Source organism: Anser anser, assembly GCF_964211835.1.
Source record: "Anser anser genome assembly, chromosome: W".
In the NCBI taxonomy this organism is placed as follows: Eukaryota; Metazoa; Chordata; class Aves; order Anseriformes; family Anatidae; genus Anser; species Anser anser.
Genome location: NC_139731.1, coordinates 7,634,557 through 7,649,597, shown reverse-complemented (window position 1 = coordinate 7,649,597; position 15,041 = coordinate 7,634,557). Strand labels below are relative to the sequence as shown.

The window sequence follows — 15,041 nt, the reverse complement described above, 5'->3', positions numbered from 1 at the left end:
TAAATGCACAGTGAAACTCCTCAGAGATGCTCACATGGTCTCAGTCTCTATGCATGTATCTAGATGGGTCAGAGATCAGAGAAATGCTGACATGAGCACGCTAACTTACTGTAATAGTCAGCTATATGAATTTGACAGCTCATTCTGCACCACGAGAGGGGAAAAAATTGCTGTAGTAGTACAGCTTAGATTTTGCCTGACTGTTGGCTTTTTCCTTTGCTTTTTTTAGGTGAAACATGGAACCCATTAAAGTTGCACTACCAGTTACGAAATGTCCGTGAACGGTTAGCTAAAAATCTAGTGGAAAAAGGTGTACTGACAACAGAGAAACAGAACTTCCTTCTTTTTGACATGACTACGCACCCTCTCACCAACAACAGTATCAAACAGCGCCTCATCAAGAAGGTTCAAGAAGCAGTTCTTGACAAATGGGTGAATGACCCCCACCGCATGGACAAGCGCTTGTTGGCACTCGTTTATTTAGCCCATGCTTCAGATGTTCTGGAGAACGCTTTTGCCCCCCTTTTGGATGAGCAGTATGATTTAGCCACAAAGAGAGTGCGGCAGCTTCTGGATTTAGACCCTGAGGTTGAATGTATGAAAGCCAACACGAATGAGGTTCTATGGGCTGTTGTAGCAGCTTTCACAAAATAACTGCAATCAGACTGAAGTGTTCTCTTTTCTTTCATGTAAACCAATTGTTTCTCTTCTGTTGGCTACTCATGTTTTTTGTAATTTGTACCTTCTCACATGAATTGACTCTTGTTTAATGGAATTATAAGTGGTGTATTCCCTCTTTCTCTGTGCATCTGTATACAGGATTCTGTTGGTACAAGAGACCTTCCTATTTAAAAAAAACAGAAAAAGGTTTTACTGCCATATTGGCTTTCCATTTCCTTTTAAATTTGAGTTATCTGAAATACTTGTTACTCTATTTTTCATCTTATTGTTATTGAGGTGGTTTAACATGGAAAGCACCTCAAGGAAACGTGCATGCAATTGGATCACTAGTCTCAGCTGACACAGATGTGTGCATGCATCAATACTTCTGCAGTACAATTCATAACAGATCAAAAAGGGCCTTTTTAAAAAATCACCAATGTTTCAATTGGTTCAATGTTGTTTCAATTATATCTAACAAAATTACTTTAAAAGCAGAAATTCCATTTAACAGCTTTGTCAATAGTTCCTGTAAAACCCCATAAATTTTACTTTTCATGTAAGTCTCTTGTGTACTTATATTTTCATTAGAATGATAGCTGAGTCACAAGGCTAGTGTAGAAAGGTCCAATTGTTTCATAAACCAGTTTTGGGATGGGAAACATTCCATTATATTGTAAATACAGTTCAAGTTGTACATTAACAACTGCCCCATCTTAGTATTTTGCAAGAGCTATGTAGTTGTACATCTGGTGCCCCTTACTTGTTATCAGTCATTGCCATTTGGTGGAAAGAAAGGCCTCTTATAAAGAGTATGTATGTGAAAGCTGTTTGTTTCCAGCATCTACAGAGTTTGCCGTCCAGGTATTCTCTGTCTATGCATTGCCTTTGATAATTAGTGTATGGAAAGAGACCACTTTCTGTCATTTTTTTCTTCCCCTCCTGTACAGAAGAGGCTTGTGACCAGTGCAGTTCTTGAGTGCAGTTTTTAATTTTGTTTGTACACAAGTTAATGTTTGTCTCTTAAAAGTCATAATCTATTTTACATCTTAAAAACAGTCAGTCCTAGCAGGTGTTGCATGTAAATGGTTAGCAAGTAATGACTGCAGTTCAGATTATTAAGATTTCTGTAATGGGACACTATACTATATTTTAATTTTTATATACAGTTATGCTGATTAACACACTTGTAAAAAAAAAATATATAAAACTTTGGCTTTTTAAAATGTATTGCCTCTTTACCATTGCTTGTTACATCTCCCATTGGCTTTACAGTGTAAATATTATGCATTGAACAAATTAAGCGTTGATTTATATATTTTTTCCTTATAACACAGATTTACAGTGGGGCTTACAGGTGTTTAGAAACTTTATTGGTTAATATTCAGAGCAAGAATACTAGATGGTGTATAACTGTAGAGTTGAAATTTAAAAGATCCCTTAATCTGTATACTAGCTTTTTACCTACAGTAAATAAACTATGATCTTGAAAGTGCCTAAAACAGAGCAAGCATGTCATTTTTATTTTTTGTTGCTAATTAGAAAGGTTTTATTGCTTAACTGAAGGCTTTAGTTAATATCCTTCTTATTAGAAAGGGCAAGTTTATGTTAAGTAGATCAAACTGACCTAATCAGCAGAGTTTCTCGGGTCTGCAGGGTTTGTGACCAAGACAGACTGAATTAGTGTATGAGCATGCAGCTGTGCCCACCATGGGTAGACCTCTTCTATCTTGAGCACAATTCTACAGTCTCATCTGTGACTGGACTTCTGATTTTGCACCTCAGTTTGTATTGTTTATATGCTTAAGTAGTTGACTTTAAAATACAACTTAAATCATCATCATGCCTAAGTAAACTTTTTTAATAAAGGTTTTTTTAAAATATGGTCCTTAACATTTAATGTCATGCTGTTCTTTCAGTTCTTAAATGCTGTTTCTTTAGAAAAATGAAATTAAAAGTATATTTTAAGGTATTTCAAACTCTGGTTTACAAATAAAAAGAAACTTTTCTCAGTTGTAAGATGCTATGTTTAAAACTTTGAGGAGCTTGGGCATGAACTTTCAGCTTGGGCATTTATTTTAAATTTTTTCAAAACGTGGTTGTTTTAAATGGAGGAAAAGTGAAAGTTGCTGTGTTGCTCATATTTGACAGCTTACAGCTTACTTTTTGTACTTGATAGTATATGGTAACTCACTGCTTTTGTTGTTTCTCGTGATGTTTTATTTTCTGTAGCTCTTTGAGAGGAGAAAAAATCAGTTGGAAAGGTCAGAGAAATAGTGAAGTATTCAGAAGTAAGTTGAGTGCACAAAATTTTTAAAACAGCTTTGAAAAGCTATACTTGAAATGTGCTTCTGACTGACAGTATCTTTTCATAGTCCCTTCTGTCCTCTCATCTTCATTCTGTATTTATGTTCCTGCTGGGTTTCATGTTAGGTTGTAGAAGATACAGGGTTTTTGTCTCCCTTAGAGCCAACATATTTTAAAATGTCACCCTTCTTTAGCCACTTCTAGAGAGAGGTTTCCACCCTCCAGATAGAAGATAACTCCCTACAATATTTATCAGTTTTCTTTTCCTTCAAGGTAGAACCTGTGTGATGGAGTTTGTATTAGGTGTATCAAAGAACCCTATGATAGGTTTGATGTAAATAACAAGTGGTTTGTGAAGAGCGATGGTACCTTTTGCTAGACCACCTGATATAAACCTCTGTGTGTGTGTGAAATAGAAGAGCTTTTGGAGTCTTCAAGTCCAATGTGCTTTTAAAAACAAATAAAACCAATCAAACAAAAAACACAACAAAGCCTCACAGATGCTACTAGACCTTAAGTCTAACAATGAAGATGAAGGTAAGTTTGGTATGTTAACAGGGATTGATATAGCAAACATCCTTACCTTCATTGGTGTTTCAGGTTCTAATAACGTGGTTGAACATGGGAAACTGTTCTGCTGAGATTCATGTACCCTTCTTCATATTAGCTGCTGCTGCTGCTCACAGATCCAGATTTTAAGAGAGTTTTGGCTGCTGTGAGCCTGTCTCTGGCTGTTTGAAGTAAAGATTACTATCTATAGCCTGAAGAACCTGAACCTCAAGGGAGAATAAGTATTATTCAGGGACTCATTCTTCTAAAACAAACTTCCAAGTTAATCTCAAAAACAGGATTTTGAAGGATAAATCCACAAATGGCATAGACGTATACATTTAATTTTACGGTCCTTGAGATTTACATCTTCCTGTGTTTCTAGAGATGACTTTACAGTGCTCCTATATGAGGTGTTAGTGAAAACTCTGTGCCACGCATGATGCTTTCGAGGTGAAAGTTGCATAAATTGGCTATAAAAGACTGGTGACCGAGTGCTCATGTGTTCATGCCCATTTCTCCTACAAAGTAAAGATATGTATTAACTGTGTTCTCTGTGAACTGGACTGAATCTGTACTGAAACAAAATAAAGTACCCTTTCAAGCTATGAGCTCCAAGTGGTAAATGTGTATCACATGCATGCAGTACCTGAAGGTTTTTTTCATTTATTCAGTAGCTTATGAGTATTTTTCCGAAGGTCTTCACCAGTTTGGGAAATGGAACTTTTCAGTTTTCCATTAAAGTGAGTTCTATCTAAACTGAGCTTCAGGCACTTCAGGTAGTCAAAAGCCTGTTTGCATCCTAGTTTCCCTGTATTGTGTCCATCTATCTTTCTAAATGGAAAGGGGTTTCCAGGTTCAGGGAAGTACACATTTTTTGAAAATAACTCCTTTATTCTGTGGTTATGCTTAATTTATACAACAGTTTAATTACTCAGGGAATGAGGTGCTGCCAAGTGCTTTATAAGTGTCAAATATAAAAACGTGACTTCAGGTGGTCTTGCATAGGAGGGGAGGATCTTTGGATGGGGAAGAAACATGGTGAGAACTACTGCCCATGTTCATCTCTGGACAAGAGCTAGAGTTTGCTCCCATTGCATCTTTTTTTTTTTTCTCCTTCCTACAAAGCAGCAACACAAAGCCTGTGAAAAGCTGAAGATAAGAAATGCCTTCTGACTCAGGAGGAGGAAAAGCTTCTGTAGAAACAGAAGAAAAGTTGGCTTTTAAGACAGTGGAAAGGATAGGGAAAGAAATGCTGATTAGTAGGATTTTTCCACCCACTACCTTTCCAAACTGTTTGCTGTTTCTACTTTTTTTTCTCTCAAACCTTTTGGCACCTGGTCTTCTCCTCCCCTCCCCTCCCCTCCCCTCCCCTCCCCTCCCCTCCCCTCCCCTCCCCTCCCCTCCTCTCCTCTCCTCTCCTCTCCTCTCCTCTCCTCTCCTCTCCTCTCCTCTCCTCTCCTCTCCTCTCCTCTCTTTCTTGGTGACTTCCTCTCCTCTTGTGCTCAGAAACAATCTGTACTAACTTCGAACCTCAGATGTTTCTACTCTTGCCTTTTTATTACTAAGTTTTTCATTGCCTTCAGTTTTAGAGTCAATTTGAGCTTAAATCTATTACCTCGTCTTCAGAGTTGCTTTCACCTCTTCTCTGATTTCCTACTGATGCTTCAAGGAACCTCCCCTTCTTCAACAAATATCTTTGTCTACACTAACTGCCTTGGTGGTTGAACTAAAGCAGCTGGCTTTCTGATCAAGCTTACACGATGTGATTTGTTAAGATGAACAAAAGTTGATGCTAATTTACATTGAAACTTCTCTTTGCTTGCTTCCAAAGCAAGCTATTGTCCATGCAACAGGGAGGACTTAGAGCTGAGTATCATGACTTTTAACAGAGTTCTCTAATGTAAGAAGATCTTGTTCCTGAGTCAGTGCTCTAAAGACTCAAGCTTTTCTTGTAGTAAGGTCATATATGTGGGAATAAAAATGTTGTTTTTGCAGAGTTACATTGTTTAAAGGTAAGGAATGTGGTATTGAGATATGCTTGCAGTGATAAGAAAACTTAGCAGGCAACCTTGTAAAATGCAGACAACCAGATTCCTTAGAACAATTAGGTAAAAATCACAGTGTCAAGTCAGATAAGGGAAGAAACATTACCACTTCAAACAGTAAAAAAAAAACGTCAAAAGAAATTTGAAATTTAACAGGCCTGCAACTGAAGGCCATGCATTGTCTGTGAAGCATTGGATAGGTTGTGAACCTGGATTACCCAGTCAATGGGGAAACGGGAGGGTCCCAGTCATCGAGAAATAAAGTATATAAACAGTACTGTGTGACTAGTAGGTGCGCTCCTGCTTGTGGGACGCCCGCCATTGCAATCGTGAATAAATTACTGCTTCACTAAGATCCTCGCCTGAGCCTAAGTTATTGGCTACAGAGTGCTTCTCACAATTTGGGGGCTCGTCCGGGATCCAGTCACCTACTGGGGAGCCCCACCGCCATAGCAGCAGGAAGGCATGCCCCGCTGATTTCAGTGGTCCTGTGCATCGATGGTGGCGGTTCTGCGGAGAGCTGACAGAGGGCCCGAGACTGATTAAAGAGGCAGGATCCATGAAGTACTGGGGAAGGGAAGAAGGTAGTCACTCCGGGTTTAAGAATTGATCCGGTAACTCTGTGCACAGACCAAGGTAAGAAATATCAGTTATTGCCTTGGGGGTCGGGTGAGACTCTGAGTGATTTGAGACGTACTTTTATACGAAGCGAGTGTGGAGTCCTGATCTGCGGTTCCGTAGCTCCGCAAGGGGTGCGGCCGGAGACGGACGAAGTGTGAGATAAGGGAGAGAAAGGAAGAGTCTCGGGAAATTTGGTGTACGGTAACCCTTGCATGGGAAGTGCTTGGCAGTACACCAGGGAATCTGGTAAACTCATAGGTGTGCGGTACCCCTTGCATGGTAAAGTGCTTGGCAGTACACCCCCATTTTCCAGAATCGGAATGTTAGTGTGTGGTACCCTGCAGGAGGGAAATTTCTGTAGCATAACACTGACAAGGGCTAGGAAAAATGGGAAATATGAGTTCCAGGGGACAGGGAGATATCCCTGGGGCAGTGCCTACCGACTGTCCTTTAGGAAGGATGTTGAGAAATTGGAAGAATAACCCCAAAACTACAGAAAAAGATAGGAAGAAAATGGTTAAATATTGTGTATCAGTCTGGACAAAAGAACCAATTAAAGGAACTGCAGTATTTTGGCCAAAATACGGGTCTGACAAAGATTGGGTATGTCAGGCCTTAAATTTGTATGTTAATAACAAATTTCCATTTTCGGAAGAAGAATCTGAGTATGCAGCTTGTTGGATACAAGGAATAAATTTGGTTTTGAGCAAAAATCAGAATAAAGAGGGAAAGAAAGAGGAAGAGACAAGTGATAAATGGGACCTTTTGGATAACTTACCTCCTCCTTATAACCCCCAAGCTGCAGCAGCAGCAGCGACTGCTGTAGTAGTTTCTCCGAGAGAAGAGACAGGAACTGTAGATAACATTAGCTCTGGGAACAGGAGGTACCCCAGACTTGTAAAAGAATTGGAACAATGTAAAAAAGACCTTGAGAATGTTCCACTCCCTGGTACTAATACTACTAACACTATTGAAGCTGCTATGTATCCTCTCCGTGAAGTGCCGCTGGGACCTGGACAGGTAGGGTATGTAAATGCCCCCCTTTCTAGCGGAGAAGTGCGAAATTTTAAAAAGGAAATGAAATCTCTGATTGAGGACCCCATTGGATTAGCAGAACAGTTAGATCAGTTTTTGGGACCCAATCTATATTGCTGGGGAGAAATGATGGCAATTCTGAATCTGCTATTCTCAGGGGAAGAACGAGGAATGATTAGAAGAGCAGCAATGTGGGAATGGGAAAAGGCTCATCCTCCAGGAGATGGGGTGATTCCAGCAGAGCAAAAATTTCCAAATGTGGACCCTAATTGGAACAACAATAATGTGCAGGATAGGGTTAATATGAAAGACTTGAGAGAAATGGTAATTAGAGGAATTAGAGAAGCAGTACCTAAGTCTCAGAATTTTATTAAAGCATTTGAGGTTCAGCAGAGTAAAGATGAAACTCCAAGTGATTTCTTGGAAAGGCTCAGGGACAGGGTGAGAAAGTATTCAGGAATGAATCCTGACGATCCTGTAGCGCAGGGGCTTTTGAAGATTAATTTTGTGATGAAAACGTGGCCGGACATACAAAGGAAACTTCAGAAACTGGAGGGGTGGAACGAAGAGCCGTTAGAAAAACTTTTGAGGGAAGCGCAGAAAGTGTATGTCAGGAGGGAAGATGAAAAGCAGAAGCAAAAGACGAAAAAGATGATCTCCACAGTGAATCAAGTGGTGGGGCAGAGAATGGGGAACCGACGGGAAAAGAAGTTTCAGGAAAGACAAGGGTTGGGATGGAATCAAGAAGAAAAAGGGAACAGGAATGTGAAATCTAAGTGGCCACTTCCTCCTCAGCCACGGCAGGTACAAAAAGGATCTTATAAACGCGAGCAAACAGGACATTTTAAACGAGAATGTCCTGAATGGAAAAGGGAAGAAAGATTGTTTTACCATCATAAACTCTGGGGTCAGGGGTTCTTTGAACAGTGGTCCCACCAAGAGCCCTTGATAAATTTAGAAGTGGGACCTAATAAAGAAGAGGTTGTATTTTTAGTAGATACAGGAGCAGCCAGATCCTCTTTAGCTTATAAAATATCAGGACTCAATTTAACTAATAATACTCTACGAGTAACAGAGGTAGAAGGATTTGGTATGGTAGTGTCACTTTTTGAAACTACTGAATTATATTGGGGAACTAAAATTGTCACTGGGCAATTGTTATATGTACCTGAAGCGGGGACCAGTTTATTAGGGAGAGATTTAATAGTCAAATTAGGATTACAATTGAAGACCTGCGAAAAAGGAATAACAGTCTCAATGAAATTATTAACAGAAAATGATGAAAAAGAAATAAATCCCATGGTATGGGTAAGGGAAGGAAATCGAGGAGGGCTTAATATAACTCCCTTAAAGATAACTGTTCAAGAAGGGAGCGGAATAGTTAGACAACGGCAGTATCCTATCTCTTGTGAAGGAAAAATGGGCCTGAAACCTGTGCAAAAACAAAAAAGTGCAAACTTTAGTTAGAGATGGTCTTTTGGAGCCTTGTATGTCACCATATAATACTCCAATTTTACCAGTGCGAAAGCCAGATGGTTCGTACCGATTAGTACAAGACCTGAGAAAAGTTAATGAGATAACACGAAAGCGCCACCCTGTGGTTCCTAACCCTTATACCCTGATGAGTAAAATCCCTTATGAGCACAAATGATTTAAAGGATGCCTTTTGGGCATGCCCACTGGATCCTGAAAGTCGGGATATTTTTGCATTTGAATGGGAAGACCCAGAAACAGGCCGTAAACAGCAATATAGATGGACTGTTTTGCCTCAGGGATTCACTGAATCCCCTAATTTGTTTGGGCAAGAATTGGAAAAGATTTTAGAAACATTTCAGATTCCAGAAGGGGTGATGTTGTTACAGTATGTAGATGATTTAGTGATATCTGGGGTAGAAAAATCAGAGGTAAAAGAAGCCACAAACAAACTCCTGAATTTTTTAGAACACAGGCTAAGGGTATCTAAAGATAAATTACAGTATGTAGAAAAAGAGGTTAGGTATTTGGGACATTTAGTCTCTGAGGGCAGAAGGAGAATAAACCCTGAAAGGATTCAGGGAATTGTGCAACTTCCTCTCCCTAAAACAAAGAAGGAATTGAGAAAATTTTTAGGTTTAATTGGATATTGCAGACTGTGGATAGAGGCATATACGCAGAAAACAAAGAAATTATATCTCAAATTATTGGAGGAAGAACCCAATATACTGAACTGGACTAAAGAGGAAAAAGAAGTAATGGAAAAATTAAAAAAAGATTTTATTACGGCACCAATCTTAGCTCTTCCTGCCCTAAAGAAATCATTTTATCTTTTTATAACTGTCAGTGAGGGTGCTGCTTTGGGGGTGTTAACCCAAGAATGGGGAGATAAGAAGAAACCTGTAGCGTATTTGTCTAAATTATTAGACCCCGTGTCCCAGGGATGGCCAGAATGCATTCAGGCAGTAGCAGGAACTGCCTTATTAGTAGAAGAGAGCAGGAAATTGACCTTTGGAAGACAACTGATTGTTGTTACCCCTCACCAAGTGAAGACTGTTCTCACTCAGAAAGCAGGAAGGTGGCTGACAGACAGACTCCAGAATACTAAAATATGAAGCTATACTAATTGAAAAGGATGATTTAACTATAACTACAGAACCTGTTTTGAATCCTGCCTCCTTCTTGTCAAAGGGAATTGAAGATCCAATAGATATGGAACATAACTGCTTAGATCTAATACATTACCAGACAAAGATAAGATTATATTTACAAGAGCTGCCCTTAGAGGAAGGGGAAATATTGTTCATAGATGGATCTTCTAGGGTGGTGCAAGGAAGGAGATGTAATGGTTATGCCATCATTGAAGGAACAGATGGGAATGTTGAAGAAATGGGAAAACTGCCTAGTAATTGGTCAGCCCAAACTTGTGAATTATATGCATTAAATCAAGCATTAAAGCTGTTAAAAGGGAAACAGGCAACTATATATACTGACTCACGATACGCATATGGGGTGGTACATACATTTGGAAAAATTTGGGAAGAAAGAGGCTTAGTAAACAGCAAGGGAAAGGAATTGGTCCATGAAGAATTAATTTGACAGATTTTGGAAAAATCTGTTACTACCAGAAGACATTGCTGTGGTGCATGTGAAAGGACATCAAAAAGGAAACTCCCTAGTTGAATGGGGAAACAGAATTACAGATGAAAAGGCTAAAGAATCAGCTTTGCAATTAGAAGTAGAAGCAAAGCTGCTTCTTGTACCTGAAATAAAACCTCCACCTGAAAAGCAAATATTCAGTGAAAAGGAGATAGAAGCCTTCAGGGAGTTAGGAGCGAAGGAGTCCGAAGGACGGTGGATTCTCCCTGATGGGAGAGAAATGGTAAATAAACAAATAATGAGGGAAATTTTAGCTGTTCTACATCAAGGAAGCCACTGGGGAGTCCAGGCAATGTGTGACACTGTATTAAGAAAATGTATATGTGTAGGCATGTATACTGTAGCTAAACAGGTGTGTAAAAGTTGCATAATATGCCAACGAGTGAATAAAAAGGCTCTGCGGAAACAACCTCTGGGTGGATGGGAGCCAGGGCTTCGACCTTTTCAGAGCATCCAAGTAGATTTTACTGAATTACCTAAAGTAGGTAGATTTAAGTACTTGCTGGTATTAATTGACCATTTGTCAGGATGGGTAGAAGCTTTTCCTTCAGCATCAACAACAGCTAGTGTGGTGATAAAGATAATCCTGGAACAAATAATCCCTAGATATGGGGTTGTTGAAAATATAGACTCAGATCAAGGAAGTCATTTTACTTCATCTATTTTAAAAGGATTAATGAGAACCTTGGGAATAAAATGGGAGTTTCATACTCCATGGCATCCTTCCTCCTCGGGGAAAGTGGAGCGAATGAATCAGACATTAAAGAAACATCTGTCAAAACCGGTTTTAGAGACTAAGCTTCCCTGGACAAAGTGTTTACCTTTAGCACTTCTCAGAATTCGAACTGCTTCTAGAAAAGATGTAGGAGTTTCACCATATGAGATGTTGTTTGGACTACCGTACCTGGGTAGAAACGGTGAGATACTTATTTTTGAAACTAAAGATATTTTTCTCAAAGATTATATACTTGGATTATCTTCTTCCTTAGCATCTCTGAGGGTTCGTGGACTGTTGGCTCAAACTCCACCTTTGGAATTCCCAGTACATTCATTCCATGCAGGAGATTGGGTCCTGATACGCACCTGGAGAGAATCAAAACTCCGGCCTGAATGGGAAGGACCATTCCAAGTACTACTAACCACTGAAACAGCCGTAAGAACTGCGGAAAAAGGTTGGACTCACTATACTCGAGTGAAGGCATCCATCTACCCTAGCGCCTGGGAAGTTGTTCCTACAGAAGACTTGCTGAAAGTTAAAATCAAAAAGAAAAATCTCATAACAGACTCTGAACAGGATAAAAGCTTACAACCTTAAACTAACCTTTTATTTTCACAGGTAACTAATGAGTGTGACTTGTGAGGACAGACCTATAGCAAATAGAAGTGCTCCCAAGAGGGGTTTGTTATAGTAGTAGTGTACATCTTATTCTTTGTATTGATAATTATTTGGAAATCTAAGGTTTAAAAATAATGCCAGGGAAAAATCAACTATTAATTTTGTTTCTGGTAATTGTAGGCCTCAGAGAAGGCCTTGGTCAATTGGAAACTTGGAAAAGATTTGACCAGATGATAGCAAAGACAGGGTATCCTGTCAAAATATGGGTGAATGTGACAGAGAGTTATGAACCACAATCCATCATGTTTGATGCTTGTGAGGTGTTGACTTGTGGAGATTTAAATGCTCAGCGACAATTGAGCAAAGAGGACAAATATCTCTGTCTTGAACCTAAGACTAGCAGTATGTTTGAAGGACCCCCCTTGCCCAGCATGGACTGATGAATGGTGGACGACCAATCATAAAGGGTGGTCACATACACCCACCTCAAGTGTTTACTTCATGAGGTTAAAGAAACAAATTAACATATTTAAAAGAACTGTTCAGCCCAATTGTCAGCATCTACAATGTAATCCAATAACTATAACAATTAGTCAGGCTGATTACCTTACAAACCATACTTATGGTCTCGGATCAGATGTAAATGGGCGAGACCCAACAGCCAGATTGAGAGTAGCTGTAAGGGAACAATACTCTTTTGCCATCAGAGAAAGGGAGAAACTCAAGGAGAAAACAGGAGAGAAAACAGGAGAACCTCTTCAAAATGCGGCAGTTGTCACAGTTAAAGAAATAAAAGATCTTAGGCAAACATTTGAGATTGAAACAGGGTATGGGGATGTGAATGCCTGGATAGAATGGGTCAAATATACTGTCCAGAGTCTCAACCATAGCAATTGCTGTGCTTGTGCCTCGGGGTGACCAATTGCCCAGATAGTGCCCTTCCCGTTGGGGTGGACCAAGGACTCCCAAGGGATGCGATGTATGATTGCATAGTACCAAGAAAAGACTGCCTGGGGAAATGAGGCCTGTAAGTCTCTCTCTTTGCTGTTCCCTTCCTTGCGTGATAGCAATATCAGGGTTCCCCCTGCATTCTCTACAGCTATAGGTAACCATACAGCTTGTCTCTCTGCCAGGCTGGCCACTTCAAATAGGAATATCTGGAGTGGAAGAAGGAGGAGAGAAGGATGGAATTAAGTTGGCCCCTGACTGAGCCTTTGGTGAAAGTACAGGCTGGAGAAAGATAAGAAGAAGTGTTAAAAAGGGTTATTGAAGGTGTTAAAGGTGTGGTATGTAATGTTTGACAGAGCTGTTTTTTGAATGAGTTGGGAAAGTTGAATGAGCAGGGAAAGAGGATGTAGGCATTATCTAAGTAACAGTCTAGAAGTTTTGGTATATTTGCTGTGGTGTTTGGTCAGTTTCCCAAGGATTTGGGGGAGGGGGGGAGGACAGCCTGCTCCACCAGGGGCCTCTCCACAGACCGCAGGGGGGCTTTGGCTCCGGCACCTGGAGCACCTCCTCCCCCTCCTTCTGTGCTGACTTTGGTGTCTGCGGGGAGATTTCTCACTCCTCGCTCTCCCAGCTGCTGTTGAGCAGCAGGTTTTTGTTTGTTTGTTTGTTCTCATGGATGTGCTCTCACAGAGGCATGGACTGTGTTGCTCATAGCTTGGCTCTGGGCAGCAGTGGGCCCCTTTGGGGCCGGAGGAAACTGTCCCTTATCTGCCACAGGGAGGCTTCTGGATTCTTCTTGCGGGAGCTGCCACTGCAGCCCCCCCCCCCAGCCTTGCCATCGAGCCCAATACAATGGGGCAGCTAGGTCATGACTTGTGGGAGAAGAATTCGCAGGGAGCTTTGTGCTGTTTTGTGGGAAAGGAATTTGCAGGTGGCTTCGTGCTGTTTCACATGTCCCTGAGTTAGAGATAATGAGGAAAACAGCGGTATAACAGGCAGTAACAGCAGCCGAACCGAGATCAGAGCCTGCAAGGTCACCAGAGCAGTGCAATTTGATAGACCTGGGGGATGACAAGGAAGAGGGCTGCGGACCGCCGCCGCAGAGCCCCTCCCCGATGCCGCCACAGAACCCCTCCCCGCTGACCCCCTCGGCTCCTGCCTTGCCTGCCCCCGATAATGCTTCCCTGCGGGCCCGAGCTTTCGACCTGCGGGAACAATGGGAGCTGGTGCGCCGGGAAGCGCTAAAGGACGGGGACCCGGTGGGAATGGCTTTCCCGGTGCAGGTGCGACCCAACGGTCCAAATGAATATAATGCCTTCCACTGGGACCTAATTAAAGAGTTGAGAAAGACTGTGACTACATATGGATTACATGCACCATTTACTCAGTCACTGTTAGAAAACGTTATGACTGGTCACTTGCTGGTGCCGTACGATTGCCGTCAGGTAGCCGCGATGATTTTAACGCCAACACAAAAATTACTGTGGGAGCAAAAATGGAAAGAAGCGTGCGAATTGGCCGCCCTGGGTAACCTGGACCGGCAGCCCGGCGACCCCCTCCTGGGAGCCGGGATCCCACAGTTGATGGGGACTGAGCCGTTACTTGATCCGAGATTGCAGGCTAGGCTCGACGATGCCATCCTGCGGCAGTCCGCGTCTCTGGCCTTCCAGGCTATGTTGAAGTTGCCTGAAGTTGGAAAAGCCGAGCCGTCATTTACCAGCATTAGGCAACAAGTTACCGAGCCTTATATGCAATTCACTGATAGATTGCGAGACGCTTTGGACAAACAAATTGACAACCGCGAGGCCAAAGAGGCCCTTATACTAAAACTGGCAGTGGAAAATGCAAACACAGGCTGTAAGAAAATACTCCAAGCCCTGCCTGCTAATACTACACTGGTACAAATGATAGAGGCTTGCAATCGAGTCGGATCCGTAGAACACCACACTGCCGCTTTGGCCGGAGCTTTTGCTACTGCACTTAAAACCGGGTGAAAACGGTGTTTTCGCTGTCGAGCCACGGGGCATTTTGCCACCGAATGCCCACAGCGAGGAGCGGGGGGGGGAATGTGGTAACTCTGCCCCTCCCACTGTTTGCCCACGGTGCGGCAAGGGATGGCACTGGGCTAGCCAGTGCCGTTCGACGCATGATGCAGAGGGACGACCTTTACAACCGTGGCAGGGAAACGGGAAGCAGAGCGCGGGGCGGGGCCGCGCGATGACACAAGTGCCCCGGCCCTCCTTCGTGGGCGGGCCGTCCTCGCGGAAGTCACCGCCCTGGGCGATGATGACTACCGGGCTGCGACCACAGCCGCCCACTGCTCCAGCGATCCCACCGACTACGTCACCGTGGATTCCCTCACAGCCAGAACCCGAGGAAGCGCCGGATTGGATGTCTCCACAGTA

The 15,041-nt window shown here is 42.0% G+C and overlaps 1 protein-coding gene and 1 long non-coding RNA gene across 3 annotated transcripts in view; one reads left to right on the top strand and one right to left on the bottom strand.

Annotated features, from left to right (window-relative positions):
- Nucleotides 1–2,162, top strand: part of LOC310888593 (Golgi phosphoprotein 3-like) — a 38,738-nt gene extending 36,576 nt beyond the window's left edge. For both annotated transcript variants that reach the window (XM_083815436.1, XM_083815437.1), the window contains exon 4: nucleotides 230–2,162. In XM_083815436.1, coding sequence (XP_083671562.1) covers nucleotides 230–654 — 425 coding nt within the window. In that variant the 3' untranslated portion in view covers nucleotides 655–2,162. The remainder of the gene's footprint in view (nucleotides 1–229) is intronic.
- The window catches only part of LOC310888735, a 61,468-nt gene that overhangs the window by 40,770 nt on the left and 5,657 nt on the right, over nucleotides 1–15,041 (bottom strand). The window lies entirely within an intron of this gene.